The sequence below is a fragment of the Photinus pyralis genome, unplaced genomic scaffold (genome assembly GCF_008802855.1).
Source record: "Photinus pyralis isolate 1611_PpyrPB1 unplaced genomic scaffold, Ppyr1.3 Ppyr1.4_LG4, whole genome shotgun sequence".
Taxonomy (NCBI): domain Eukaryota; kingdom Metazoa; phylum Arthropoda; class Insecta; order Coleoptera; family Lampyridae; genus Photinus; species Photinus pyralis.
This window is the reverse complement of record NW_022170511.1, coordinates 48625046-48640368: the sequence shown is the minus strand read 5'-3', so window position 1 is coordinate 48640368 and position 15323 is coordinate 48625046. Positions and strand designations below refer to the sequence as shown.

Sequence of the window (15323 nt, the reverse complement as noted above, 5' to 3'; positions counted from 1 at the left end):
AACGCTAGTTATGTACTGAGATTGTAGGTAAATGGGCACAGTTGGGGTATCTGCACCTTTTCACAAACAACTTAAAAATACATGCTGCAGTGCCTATGTCAATAAATTTGAGTGCTTTTAAATTGGTCACCAAGCAGTTATTTAATATCTTCTGATGCTACAAATTCAGTCAGCACGTCCTTCTGTTGGTCTCTCAGCTCAATATATTATTGCGCACCTTGCGGTTTTTGTTTTGTTTTCAAACGCCCCCTATGGAAGTGTGCCACATAGCATGAATAATGTGATAAATTAAACTATCAATGTGGATCAGTTTAAATTTTCGACTTTTTTAATTTTTCAATGCAATGCCAGTTAATGAAACTGGGAGTGATGGAGATTGGCTGTGAGGACTATAAATTCATTAATAACGTAAAGCCTGTCCGACAGATAAAAGTTTTCCCTTTATCTTTAATTATTCATCGGACAGTACGTCGAAGATGATTAAACGTTAATGCGAATTTTGATCAAGTTTCAAACTAAAATTAGTTTGCTAATAATTGATGTTTTCTTGGTTGCTAATAATCGACCTGACCGCATGCACTGAAGAAGCTATCAGTTCAGTTATCCGCGTTTATATAAATATCACGTAGGGATTAATCTTCATCGTTAACATAAGCATGATCATGATACGACGAGTATAAATTGGTTTCACGTACCTTAATGAATTAATAATTATTGAAGTGACACAAAAGAATGGAGGTGCATTGGTTTCTTGCTGTGTATTTACTTTATTTGGTGCACGTTTCAAGAGGAGGTAGATATCATTTGGTTCCCTAAACATTTGACATAAATTATTTTTAGCCGAGTGTCCAGAAAATGAAGAATTGGATAACTGTAAGAGCCCCTGCGAACGCACCTGCCAAAATCCAAATCCACCCCCGTGCTACTTCTTCGCCTGCAATATCGGTTGTGTATGTAAACTTGGTTTTATTCGCGATGAGGCCACACAAAAATGTGTAAAACAACATTTATGTCCTGTGGGTAAGTGAAAGATAGTTGAAATTGCGTCAGCAACAAAGTTTGTGCCACAAATCAAAACAGGATGTTGAAATAGTGTATATGTGTATGGTTAAGAAAAAAAAACATGCATAAAAAAATACATGCATCGCAATCTTGTATAAACTTTGCATCATTTTGATGTAGCACATGATCCTGTAGCTCAAAATTTGAGGGGTGGGGGAAATCTCTTTAAGGAATTGAATGTAACTTCGGTTTACGTTGACTGATTTTCACGTAATTGGTTTTATTGCAAAAAGCTCTCTTCGTGTAATCAGATTTTAGTGCGCGCGATGTGACATTAACATAAACTTTGCGTTTTTCTTGAAAATTTTAAATGGAAAGATATAATTATTATATGATATACATATATCAAACAAAATGAAAAAGTGAAAATATCAGTGAAAACCGAATTTTGATATCCGTTTCCTAGGCAGAGATATGGCGAAAAAACACAAATTTATGTTAGCCATAATTATTGCTTTCCTTATTATTTAATTTGTATTTCCCTGATTTAAAATTTAAATAGTTTAGGTATTTGTTGGTCATAATTTAAAAACTTAGGTATATAACGGGCGATCAAAAAGAGTTGTTGTCGAGTCGCCTTTGGAAGTTCAAGTTAAGTACAATTTTCCATGTAAACAAAAATTCCAAACGTGACTCGACAGCAACTCATTTTTGATCGTATAGTATTGAGCCTGGTATTGAGTGATAATTTTAATTGTCGATTGTTATGTGTTCTTTTGTTTCAAAGTCAACTTGGATTAATATAGCTATTGCAATTTGTGAATATGCGATTTTCGCCATATCTTAGAAATAATGGTTATATGGAAATATGCTTAGAAAACAGATATAAATATGCGGTTTTCACTGATATTTTCACTTTTTCATTTTGTTTGATAATATCATACAGAGTGGCCCAACGAGAAGTATACAGAGGGCTTTTAGGGTATTAAATTTAGAAATTTCGAAAAATCCTCGAACACGTTAATTTTGTATTCGAGGGGGACAACTTTTGGAACACAAATCACGAACCCAAGTCTTCACCCCTCTACGTAGGGAGCTTAACCCCTAAAATTTTAAATGAAATCCTATGGCAAATGGCACATTATTTGAAAGCCAATTTAATCTTGAGTACTAATCTGCTTTGCTTTTTAAATTCTATTGATTCGTTTGGAAGATATTCGCATTTGAAATAATAATAATAATAATAATAATGTTTATTTCCAATGAACATCATATAGAACAAAAGGAAAAAGAAAAAGTACATTCAGATTGGAAAAAGGACCACATTCAGTGCGCTATACACTGCTCTTCCATGTGGCCCTACATCATGAGATATGAACTTGAACTAAACATGGTATATGGACAAATACATTAACACTCACACGCAAATCAAAATAGTTTTTTCTAAACCAAAACAAATGCGATCTAAGTCACCTTGTATTAAAATTTTATTTTGACGCTTCAATTTGTTTGTTAAACTTAAGTGAACCTGTCAGTTCTCCGAAATGAATCAATATTAGAATTTAAAAAGCAAAGCAGATTAGTAATCACGATTAAATTGGCTTTCAAATAATGTGCCATTTGCCATAGGATCCCATTTAAAATTTTAGGGGTTAAAAAATTGACGTGTTCGAGGATTTTTCGAAATTTCTAAATTTAATACCCTAAAAGCCCTCTGTATACTTCTCGTTGGGTCACTCTGTATAATAATTATATCGTTCCATTTGAAATTTTCAAGAAATCCTGCAAAGTTTGTGTTGATGTCACATCGCGCCTTCTACCACTCACCACACTTACTAAAAAACTCTATTCATGTAAAATCTGATTACACGAAGAGAGCTCTTTCCAATAAAGCCAATTACGTGAAAATCAGTCGACCTAAAGAGAAGTTACATTCAATCTCTTAAAGAGATGTTCCTCTTCCCCCGCCGTTCATATTTTTTTAGCTAGTGCAACATGTGCTGCATCAAAATGGTGCCATATTTGGAGGAAAAGTATAACTATTCATGGCCTGCCTTCTATTAGCCGCTTGACTTCGTTCGGCGGCTAAACACAGGCGTGCCATGAAAAGTAATACCTACTTCTCCGCCGTTTCGGAAAGTCATTTTTCGACAAATATTTCTAAGGATACGCCCAGAATATTTAATTTTCAAGAATCCTAGGAAGATTTCGAAAATAATCCTAAAGTCTCTAAAAATTCTATAAGTCACTGTAAGACTATCTCTAAGATGAGGGTTAAATTGAGCATTTTTAAACTTTTCTACAATATGACTAAAGTGAATGTATGATGAATGGAAGAGATGCAAGGGAGGAAGAATGAAATCTCCAAATAAAACCCATTCCAATGGAATGAAATCAATGTTCAATCTTGAATAGGCTTGTATCTACTAAGTCAGTAGCTCAGTATTATAAAACTTTAACACGAGATGCATTCATCCCTCAGTTACCCTCTTCTTTAACAATAATATGACTCTTCTTAGTTAAGCCCCTTGTTTGCGCATAATTAATTGAATTCTAAAGTTACCTCGAACTTGCATGGAAAATGTAGTGTCAAAACCTGACATTTATTTTTCTATCCTATTTCCAAGACAACCCTAAACATGAAATACACGCTAAAATAATTGACCGCCCCGTTACCGAACCGTGACGTGACCGATAATGCGATTCGGCCTTTAAAACTAACAAGAACGTCTTTGGTGTAATGTGCATGATATTACATCTCTTCAAGTTTCAAGTATCTTTCACACGTTGATTGGAACTCGGACTTTTACCGTTGTTCCTGATCGCGTCACGTATGGTCCCCCACACGCCGTAGTCGATTGAGAGAAGAACGTTCCTTCCTCTTTCTCTCTCTGAGGTATTTATACCGATGCTATCTGCTCCATACTCACTGCTGGCGACTTCATCCTCGAATATCGTTGTCAATGCGGGAGTTGGAATTAGAATCAAATGAAATCGGTTACGGCGAAGATTTCTGCTTGTCGCGTCTCGAATTCTCGATTTGGAGCAACTTTGGGAGATCAGGAGTTACCACCGATTATTGGTACTAATGTCCAAATTCGTCGTCCGTTCAGTAGCTTAGAAGGTGATAAGCCGTCTGCAAGGGGGGTCGCTCTGAATCGGCAGCGCCTCAAAACCATCATCCGCCTTATTCAAACTGCTTGTCATTATTTTGCCGGCCGATATCAAGAATCCGTTACTCTCAGGAGAAGGAGGGCTTCTCGTGATATGAATAAAACGTCGCTCCTCGGCAAAAGCCGCAAAAGCAGAGCCGAGTAGTGAGCCGAAATGTGTGCCGTTGTCGGTGCATACAACTTCCGGCTCGCTCTATTCCGAAGATAATGATTTTAAATATTTCATTGATATCATCTCTTGTAGTGTTTCGATCGGATAGATAATGGAATTGGTAGAAATCCATCGCGACTCGTCAGTTCGATTGCACCGTTTGTACACTGAACACAGTCACCTTTTACTGGCACTGCAAACTAAAAGTCCTTCGCATTTCAGAATGCAAAAAAGACGAAAAAGAAAATGTTCAAAACACATGCGAGCCCACTTGCCCCTCGATTGCTCACGCTCGACCATTCGTCGTACAAATCAAAAAATGCATCTGTAAAGACGGACTGGTGAGACACAAAAACGGAACCTGCATTCCTTTGAAACAATGCGACAAATGTAAGTACGCAACATTTTTCGAACCACCATCTCACTTTTGGCATGCCACCAGTATGCGGGAAAAACGAGGAGTTATCGAACTGCGCAAATCCGGCGTGTCGAAAAACCTGCCAAAATCGCGGCGAGACAAAAGTTTGTGCGCAAATTTGCCAGAAGGGCTGTGTTTGTAAAGATGGATACATATGGGATGAAGATCGCGCAGAATGCGTACTGGAAAGTGAATGTCCGGAAGGTGCGTTTGATCGGTCCTGATGGTTTTAATTTAAATTTTGTTTTCAGAATGTGGCGAAAATGAAGTTTTTATGGTGTGCAGTGATATTTTGTGTAGAACCACGTGTAAAAATTTTGGGAAGACTGTTATATGTCCTAAGATTTGTGTACCTGGTTGCTCTTGTAAACCGGGATTTATTTGGGACGAATTACAGAGGAAGTGTGTTAGAAGAAGTCATTGCCTGAAAGGTAAAGGTTTCCACGTTTTCTCACGGTTCGAATATGATTACTTTTAGGCTGTGGAGTTAATGAGGTCTGGTCGGACTGTGTGAATGCTTGCGCGCCAACCTGCCAAAATCCCATTCCAAGGATTTGTACTTTGGAATGTAGAAGTGGTTGTACTTGTCGTGATGGATATTTGTGGGATGAGTATGCTCAGCGATGTGTCAAAAGATATCATTGCTCGCAAGGTGGGTTTTTCTACACAAAGGATTAAGTGTAACGCATTTTGTTTTAGTTTGTGATGAAAATCAAGAGTGGTGCGACCACGTAGCGGATGACCTACCTACGTGCCAAAGTCTTTATAGACCGCTGTTACCATATCGATATGCGCCACGCTTTGTACCACTGAGGCCAGGTTGCACCTGTACATCCGGATACATAATGGACGAAAAAACACGCAAATGTATTTCTTTGGATGACTGCCTCAACGGAAAACATACGACAACAACTGAAAGATATACTTCACCTTCCAAGACTCATCGCCCAGTGACCAAAAAAATTAGTACCACTCAAACTGCCATTACACACACCGAAATGGCGCACCCAAACCAAACTGTGCACTACCCCAAAACAAAGCATACTTCCACGTCGACAGAAAAGGCACATCCAACCCAAACTCAAACTGCGATCCACCCTAATACACAACATGATTCCACTTCGATTTTAGAATCAGCCCTGACAACAAAACATGTGCAGACACAGTAGACGATTTTCAATCCTTTGCAGAAAACAAGCCTGCGGATGCTTCCAATTAGCATTCACATTTAAACCAGGGTTTTCATTTTGGATTTATGTTAAGATAAGCAGTACACCTATTGTACATAGGAAAATAATGGATCAAAGAGTCGTCAACTTTTTAATTAAAAATATGTATTGTCATAAAGTAGCAGGAAATTTAATTAAAACAGATTTCGTTTTTAAAATCATAAAATATTTTTAGACTGTCACATTCATAGGTAACATAACCTTTGTGTTTACACAAGTTAGTCTTCGTGATCAAAAATTAATAACTAAATATTAAAACCCAATTGCATCGTATTATTCACAGAATTCCATCAGTCCGCGACCTGTGTGGATGTTTTTGTGAAAACGGTGTCCTATCAGTATCGACATGCTTTTATAACACTGGCATTTTAAAGCGCTTCTAAGATTCATTAAGCCCCAGTTGCAACAACAAAATTAAGCCTTGCTTAAAGTTAAGTCGAACTTAAAATCTATGGCGACGATTATTAAGAAAATCGTTACTACGGTATTTAAGTTATGCTTAACTTTAAGGGACACATTTTGACGGTGCAATTGGCCCTTAATAAGTACAAATTTTGTGTTCCAATGGTTACGGTAATCTCCTTTTTTTAAAATTCAATTCCACATTCACGAAAAAATTGCATAGACAAAAATGCGTCTTGGTCTGCTTTGTGCCAATCTGGGTTCGCTGTTGGAAATATTGTGTTTAATAGTGAGATAGGGTTGATAGCGTAACGCCAGTTTACAATGGATACCCCTAATGAAACTTGTAATACGAATGTGGCCGCAATGCGTGTGCTTAATTCACATGGACTGCCCCCTTTGTCTAGATATGGTGAGCCCGTAGTGGAATATTTCTTTCCCCCTCATCAACCTACTTGTCATACCACAACCACCCCTTACGTTGACTCCACCAGAGTTACGAAGGTCCCTCCATTATATCCCTGCGGTAAGTTTATAGTTTTCCGCTCCTATACGGGGCAAAATTTTGAAACAAACTGTCATACTAAATTAAAGACCAAAAACTGGAAATAGTTATTTGTACAACTAGAGAAGAAAGTGGAATTTTTCAACTCGGGTTAAAAACATTTTCTTCTCAAGTTTACATATATTTTTTTCTGAAACTACAATCAAAATTGAAAAATTATCGTACGCAATAATGAAGTTTGAGACATCGCAATCTAGATACGAGTATGTTTCAATTTTAAATGTCATTATTAAAGATTAACGCAGCAATTATTTTTTACTTTCCTCACTAGAGACGAAAATCCTCGGGAAAATCACATTTTCTTCACCCTTTTTAGACGAACATAGTTGTTTCTAAAGTAATTTTAGGAAAAATATGTTCTCTTTCTGCAGTGGACTACAATAGGCAACGTCCTTTAACAATGTGCCCATTTAAAAATCTGAAAAATAGGTTTCCGCTCAGTGACCCCTTAAGCATTTCTAAGACATGTTTTAGAAAATCTCCAGAAATTCATGGTAGATTGAAAGGTTTCTTTATAGTATATTCGACTAGGTGCATTTCAAACACCTTCTGCAACCCTCATGAATAATTCGCTCCTCTTGAGAGTTAGAAAACTTAAAGATTCCATGTAGGTGAAATGTTTATTGATTCTTGAAACCGTTGTTTCAAAGAGATCGGATATGTCACAGGTATGATACAAGAAAAAACGTTGCACTCTATAATTTCCCGTTACATAAATTATCGTATTCGGAGAAAGGTTGTCAGTATTCATTCATAAAGTGCTTCTCCAATACAGGAACATTGCGGTGGACTAATGATGAAAATGATGAAGATGTGTTTTTTTGTTCATAATTTCATGATGATTTTTGTAATAACTTCTATTGATGAACTTGGAACGGCAAAAATTTTCCGCATTTTCAAACTGTCACACACCCTTAATACGGCAAATAGCTCCTAGCGTATAAAAATGAATAGGTCCACGGCTGGAGACTTTTGGTCATTGCTAATGGTCAACCCTACAACTGAAAACAACAATCCGTTGAGCACTATTTATTTCCGAATTGAGGGATTTTTTGGTCTGGCGTATTGTATGAAAGTGAGTGAAGGTTATTGCTAGAAGTACATTCTCTCGCTCTTTGGCCTTTTGGAACTGTTTCAAATTCATTTCACCAAACATCTTTCATATAATTTCATATATGCCTTGACAATGGCCATCAAAATTATATGGCCAAGATATATAAATGTAAACAAAAAACGGAAGGAGTAAACAAATTTGGTAAAGGACAAATAGAACTTTATCATTTTTTGCGACTTGAGAATATACTGTTATCAAAAATTATATTAATATTAGTATTAATATTTAAATTTTGATAACCATACTTTTTCAAATTATGCATTACATTCTGAATTAAATGTGGAATTTTTATTTTCTTTTTATAAATATCTGCTTTTGTTGTTGAATTTTGCTCTTCGTCTTGAGTTTCACAATTAATGCACACCACAATCTGAAAAGTTCACATAAGTCTCAGAATCTAAAACCGAAAACCATATTTAGTTGAGAAGAAAACAAATATTTACAAAGTACAAGCAAATTTAACCACAACGCGTAACAAAGTTACTTACGTCAGACAGTTGACGAGGTATATAAATGTTCATATCAGCTGTTACAATATTCAGAAAGTACAGAAATGATCACCGCAAAGATCATCGTGTTGCTTATCGCAGTTTCTGATATTACAGTACGATCAGATGATGCTGATGATGGCCATGAAGGTAAGTCAGTTCATGTAACAAGGAACTTTAAGTAAACATTGCAATTACTTTCAGAGTATGAATGCATAGAAATCAATGAGATCTTCACCAACTGTTCAACTTCATGTCCCCAAACATGCGAAGATAGGGTAACAACATGTGATTATGTGTGCAAAACCGGATGTGTCTGTAAGCCAGACTACATACGAGAGGAGATTGGGGGTAAATGCATTCTTATACGGGATTGCAAGAACGGTAATTGAAAATGCTTTTCACATTGTGCACTCAATAGGATCATGAATTAACAACCATTTCTAACGTCGTTACAATGATTCCGATTGTTTTGCGGTAAGTGTTTAGAAGACCAAACCAAATTCTAATAAAGCTCTCAAAACGAATCCCTGTGAAATGTTAGAAGAGACCACCAAAAGTTTTTTTTCAAATAAACCGAGTTTTAATTTGTGGCCCCTTTTTTGTATCTCGGTGAAATTTCTTATCTGGATAGTTTTGAACATTAAAAAAAAAATATTAAAATCGTTGGCCAGACAACGAAAATGGTCAGAATTTCATGAAATTTTCATATCGAATAGTCCACTTTCTTTATGGAATCGCTTTAGTGAAGTTGAAAAAAATGCCCTCCGACAGTTTTTTTTAGTATAACCAAAGAATTAATTTAATCATTTATTTTCCAATCTAAAGTACTAGGTACCAATAATTATAAAGTTAGTGGAATCCTTTTTCTTATGCGTATTCTTATACACGGTGTTTTTTTTAAGAATTTGCATTGCATTAATTGTTTCAGTCATAGCTTCCTCGCGAAACATCTGCCACAGTACTGTAGACATTGTTTCTAAATCAACAAATTTATTCAAATCAGATATAAACGTATAAGATTACAATCGGTACTCGAATTGTTTTCCACCGGTAACCAAACAATACCCGGTACTCGGCATTGAATACCTCGCATTACCACTCAGCTACTGTGTCCACTCTTGTACAAATTGTACTACATGAACACCTTTTCGAGTGGCGGAATACAATGTTGCTGCTTCGTTGATGCAGTTTGAAGAAATCAGATCGAGAACTGTCAGTGAAATAACTAAACGCAAGGCCAAGATTTGAGAACAATTGGCGCAATGTAAATTTCCCTATGGCCCATTATAAATAACTCAACGCCTTTACATTGTCTGTTGTCACACACCTACGGTTATGATGTATGCTAGGTGTGTACTTTCTATGGCCCATCTTTAAAAAAACACCCTGTATGAGAATATCGACACAACACAGTTTTTCTACTAATTTGAAAAACTGTTAACGCACTTTATGCCTATGCTTAAACGGGCGGAGTAATTTCGTAATTTTTTTTGTAGGAAGGTTGGAGCACAATATTCTGGTTGTTTTGAATTGTACAGGCCCTATAAGAAAGTTTTTTCTCGCTCGATTTCGGACGTCATTTCTTGTAAATTTTGGCCTGTAGAATCCATAACACAAAATTTCATGATTAGAACATTTACCCTTGAATATAGTGATGATAATGAAGCCTATAAATTTGGATGTAGTGGTCCAATCTTGAATCTTCAATGTGTTCATCCCAGCGCAAATTATAATCTAATATCACTCCCAGGTAGTAGTCGATCTTGAGCCGATAATGTCATTACTGCCAACCTTTAGGGTAAAGATATGTCTCCGTTTTCGGTGGTTTTCATATTCATAATAATGGTATTATCTGAATTGATGTGCAACTTGTTATTGTTACGCCATTCTAATAATTCTTGCATCACAAGCCTTAATTTTTTAATTTTTCTTGCGCATGATTGTAGTTCTTGGCGTTAACAACAGTAGCCGTGTCATCGGCGTACATGAAGGTTACTCCACTTTTAATATACCTAGACAAGTCGTTAATAAATAAAAAGAAAACGATCGGCCTTAGATTGCTGCCTTGGGGTGTTATAATATTAAGCCTATATTCATTGGATACCGTGTTATTGAATTTAACAACAGACTTCCGATTTGATAAGAAAGAAAGTAGAAGATTAAAAATAGGATTTCGATACCGAATTGTTTCAATTTTTCTGATAATAAATATAGATAAATGCAGTTGAATGCTTTTCTGATATCGAAGTATACCACAACGCATTATTTTTTTGGCCTGATTTATTGTTAATATGTTGTATTAGCTGTATTGTGGCTAATCCGATTGACGATCCTGATCAAAACCCATACTGTTTGTTATATATGATATCATATATTATTTCTAGGAATGTAGTTAATCTGTTACAGATGCATTTTTCAAATATTTTGCTCTAAGTAACGAGATTACTCTACAGTTTGACATCTGTTTCTTATCCCCTTTTATCTCCACATTGGAGGGTCCGCCATGTATGTAATGTAATGTACGATCACAAATTTACAATAATTTTTAATTACCACCCCAGAGCCGACCAACACCACCCCAGTGCCGACCACTACCACCCCAGCATCGACCACTACCACCGCAATACCGACCACTACCACCCCAACACTGACTCCTGTCACACATCTCACATCCACAGAGTTGTGTCTCACCCATTCAACCACCCCAGTGCCAACTACTACTACCACCCCAGTGCCCACTACTACCACTCCAGCACCGACCACTACCACGCCAGTGCCTACTACTACCACTCCTGTGCCCACTACTACCACCCTAGCTCTAACCACTACCACTCCAGGGCCAACTACCACCACCCCAGTACCGATCACTACTACCCCAGTGCCCACTACTACCACCGCAGTACCGACCACTACCACCCCAGTGCCTACTACTACCACTCCTGTGCCCACTACTACCACCCCAGCTCTAACCACTACCAACTCCAGGGCCAACTAACCCACCAACCCAGTTACAGATCACCTACTACCCCAGTGCCCCACTAAACTACCACCGAAGTACGCATGACCACTAAACGCACGCCCCAGTGCCTACTACTACCGACTCCTGTGCCGCACTACTACCAAACCCCAGCTCTTAACCACTACCACGCCAGTGCCGACTAACCACAACCACTCCTGTGGCCAACTAACCAACCACCCAGTAACCGACCCTCACCCAGTAGCCGACTACTACTACCCAGTGCCCACTTTATCTGACCACCGCAGTATCCGAGTACTGCCAACGTCCAGTGCCGACTAACTAAAACCACTCGCTCGTGTCCAATTACCACCCACTGCCAGTACCGACCACTAACGCAACCCCAGTGCCGACCACTCCCCAAACAGTACCGACCACTTACCACCCCAGTGCCGACCACTACCACCCCAGTACCGACCAACTACCACTCCAAGTGCCGACTACCCCAATCCTGTGCCAACTTACTACCACCACCCAGTACCGACCAACTACCAACCCCAGTGCCGGGACTACTACTACCAACCCATCCAGTGCCCACTAACTACCACTCAGCACCGAACCACTAACCACGCCAGTGCCTACTACTACCACCTCCTGTGCCCCTACTACCAACCCTAGCCTCTAACTCACTAAACACTCCAGGGCCAACTAACGACCACCCCAGTACCGAATCAACTACCTACCCGAGTGCCCACTACTAACCAGTCACCCGCAGTACCGACCACCTACACCCTTCGCAGCTGCCTATGCTTACTGTAGCACCAACTCCTGTTGCCCACTACTCAACAATCCACGCATGCGTCTAACCACTACCACTCCAGGGCCAACTAACCAACCACCCCACGTACCGGATCCTAAACTACACCAAAGTGCCACTACTAACCACCCGGCAAGTTCCGACCAACGTACCGACCCAGTGCCTACTACTAACCACTCTGTGCCCACTACTACCACCTCCAGTACCTGACCACTACCCGACGGCCAGTGCCGGACTACCACCACTCGTGCCAACCTATTTCTAACCAGCCAAGTACCGGACCACTAACCACCCCAGTGGCAGGACTACTCTACCACCGCCGGTGCCCACTCTACCACTCCCAAAGCACCAGACACACTACCACTCCTGTGCCCACTACTACCACCCCAGCTCTAACCACTACCACGCCAGTGCCGACTACCACCACTCCTGTGCCAACTACCACCACCCCAGTACCGACCACTACCACCCCAGTGCCTACTACTACCACTCCTGTGCCAACTACTACCAGCCCAGTACCGACCACTACCACCCCAGTGCCGACTACTACTACCACCCCGGTGCCCACTACTACCACTCCAGCACCGACCACTACCACGCCAGTGCCTACTACTACCACTCCTGTGCCCACTACTACCACCCTAGCTCTAACCACTACCACTCCAGGGCCAACTACCACCACCCCAGTACCGATCACTACTACCACCACCCCAGTACCGATCACTACTACCCCAGTGCCCACTACTACCACCGCAGTACCGACCACTACCACCCCAGTGCCTACTACTACCACTCCTGTGCCCACTACTACCACCCCAGCTCTAACCACTACCACTCCAGGGCCAACTACCACCACCCCAGTACCGATCACTACTACCCCAGTGCCCACTACTACCACCGCAGTACCGACCACTACCACCCCAGTGCCTACTACTACCACTCCTGTGCCCACTACTACCACCCCAGCTCTAACCACTACCACTCCAGGGCCAACTACCACCACCCCAGTACCGATCACTACTACCCCAGTGCCCACTACTACCACCGCAGTACCGACCACTACCACCCCAGTGCCTACTACTACCACTCCTGTGCCCACTACTACCACCCCAGCTCTAACCACTACCACTCCAGGGCCAACTACCACCACCCTAGTACCGATCACTACTACCCCAGTGCCCACTACTACCACCGCAGTACCGACCACTACCACGCCAGTGCCTACTACTACCACTCCTGTGCCCACTACTACCACCCCAGCTCTAACCACTACCACTCCAGGGCCAACTACCACCACCCCAGTACCGACCACTACCACCCCTGTGCCAACTACCACCACCCCAGTACCGACCACTACAACACAAATGCCAAAAGGTACGAATATAAAGGGTGCAATAGGAGTCGTAGCTAACTATGTATTACAGTGTGCGGGTACAACCAAGTCTGGGAACAGTGCAGTGACAAATTCTGCAGAAGAACATGCGAAAATATCAACGGTCCAGTCGCTTGTCTTGATCTTTGCCTTGAGGGTTGTTCGTGTATGCACGGCTTTGTTTGGAACCACGACCAGACCGAATGTATTCCAGTTGAAGAATGCTCCATTGGTAATAACAGCTACTGTTTCGTCTGAACAAAAATAAGCGGATTATTTGCAGAATGCGGGCTTAACCAACACTGGTCCCAATGCAGCGACATTCAATGCAGACGAACATGTGCTAACTTCGGACAAGACGTTCCGTGTCCACAACTGTGTATGCCTGGGTGTACTTGCGATTCGGGTTACGTATGGAACAGCAACGAAACGGAATGTATTCAAGCTTGCGATTGTGGAAAAGGTTTGTTTGTGACACTACTTTTATACTTCTTACATAACACGTCATGCTTTAGACGTTTGCCATGAAAACGAAGAATGGGGTAAGTGTGCAAATCCCGAATGCAAGAGGACTTGCCAGGACACAAACGAAAAAGCGTGCTCGGATTGTTTCCCTGGATGTGTGTGTCGTCCGGGATATATTTGGGATGAAATTCTACAGGAATGCGTCCCAGAAAATTACTGCTCAGGTTACAGTCTTAAAAAATTAAGTAGTAACTAATGTGTGCATTTTTCAGGATGTGGTATAAACGCAATTATGTCTTCCTGTACGAGCGGCTGTGAACCAACGTGTCAAGGGCTGAGCCCTTTCCCTTGTCCAGCTGTTTGCATCCCTGGATGCACTTGTTTGCCAGGGTATCTAATGGACCACCATCAAGGCCATTGCGTTCTACCATCGGAGTGCTCTTCAGGTAAATTTTTGGAAATGATTTGTCGTTAGCTTGAATACGTCTTCTAGTGTGTCCAAGGAGGAAAACGTGGTGTAGACATCTTCCATCCAACAGAGTCACCTGCCAAAATATTTTATACCCCCAGTGTGCCCATCAAAGTCATGCAAATCAAACTTCGTATCCTGGTTGTGTTTGTAAGGAGGGATTAATATTAAACGAACTTACGAACGAATGCATTACACCGAAGCATTGCTTGAGGTTATTGAGATAAACCTGTAGAATTGCCAGAGTCCAGAATATCTAGCATGAGATTAATTATAGTTTACTGTTTGTTATAGCATCAATGTTCAGTTCTTCGCAAATAAAATAATAATAACAATAAAGTAATAATTGATAAGCACTGTTAAAAAATGTACACACAGTTTGGCACAAATTGGTATGTGATACTTGCCCAGTTTGTACAATCTTTCAGGGTTATAATTTCATCAAGAATCTCGAGGTAAGTATGACGATTTCTAAAGGATTATAATAATTTTCAAAGTGCTAGCAATTCTAAAGATTGTGAAGGTTCCTAAGATTCTATTTGCGGAATGCGGGATTAATCAACATTGGTACCAATGCAGCATCTCCAAAAGTTTCGAAATTAATTTTGCTCTTTAATCAACACATTTTTGAATAGGAGTAATGTCTCCGACAATTGAGACTGGATGTCATTTTCATCTACTTAATGAGTACATACGGGC

General features: G+C 40.1%; 2 protein-coding genes across 3 annotated transcripts; both read left to right on the top strand.

The window, feature by feature from the left end:
• Positions 1 to 561: 561 nt before the first annotated feature.
• LOC116168153 (zonadhesin-like) lies at positions 562 to 6118 on the top strand. Its single transcript, XM_031483823.1, has 7 exons — positions 562 to 793; positions 841 to 1020; positions 4549 to 4716; positions 4769 to 4948; positions 4996 to 5175; positions 5223 to 5396; positions 5444 to 6118. Exons 1-7 carry the CDS (start codon positions 733 to 735, stop codon positions 5911 to 5913), a joined length of 1413 nt encoding a protein of 470 aa, XP_031339683.1. The 5' UTR covers positions 562 to 732; the 3' UTR covers positions 5914 to 6118.
• A 2479-nt stretch (positions 6119 to 8597) lies between these two features.
• LOC116168150 (mucin-2-like) lies at positions 8598 to 14952 on the top strand. Of its 2 annotated transcripts, none has more exons than XM_031483820.1 (9): positions 8598 to 8692; positions 8747 to 8926; positions 11107 to 11327; positions 12675 to 13692; positions 13743 to 13922; positions 13974 to 14153; positions 14206 to 14379; positions 14428 to 14601; positions 14649 to 14952. In XM_031483820.1, the coding sequence occupies exons 1-9, from the start codon at positions 8608 to 8610 to the stop codon at positions 14849 to 14851; spliced, it is 2415 nt and encodes an 804-aa protein (XP_031339680.1). In that variant the 5' UTR covers positions 8598 to 8607; the 3' UTR covers positions 14852 to 14952. The 2 variants fall into 2 exon arrangements, with proteins under 2 accessions (XP_031339680.1, XP_031339679.1); XM_031483819.1 differs by having other exon boundaries at positions 11107 to 11474.
• Positions 14953 to 15323: the final 371 nt, after the last annotated feature.

What these genes read in the sequence shown, in the direction of transcription:
- LOC116168153 (XM_031483823.1), top strand. Translation starts at nt 733, where the DNA reads ATGGAGGTGCATTGGTTTCTTGCTGTGTATTTACTTTATTTGGTGCAC. An exon ending in AAGAAGTCATTGCCTGAAAG is followed by an intron (nt 5,176 to 5,222) that starts GTAAAGGTTTCC and finishes GATTACTTTTAG; the next exon opens with GCTGTGGAGTTAATGAGGTC. An exon ending in AAGATATCATTGCTCGCAAG is followed by an intron (nt 5,397 to 5,443) that starts GTGGGTTTTTCT and finishes ATTTTGTTTTAG; the next exon opens with TTTGTGATGAAAATCAAGAG.
- LOC116168150 (XM_031483819.1), top strand. Translation starts at nt 8,608, where the DNA reads ATGATCACCGCAAAGATCATCGTGTTGCTTATCGCAGTTTCTGATATT. An exon ending in TGCTGATGATGGCCATGAAG is followed by an intron (nt 8,693 to 8,746) that starts GTAAGTCAGTTC and finishes AATTACTTTCAG; the next exon opens with AGTATGAATGCATAGAAATC. An exon ending in TACAACACAAATGCCAAAAG is followed by an intron (nt 13,693 to 13,742) that starts GTACGAATATAA and finishes TATGTATTACAG; the next exon opens with TGTGCGGGTACAACCAAGTC.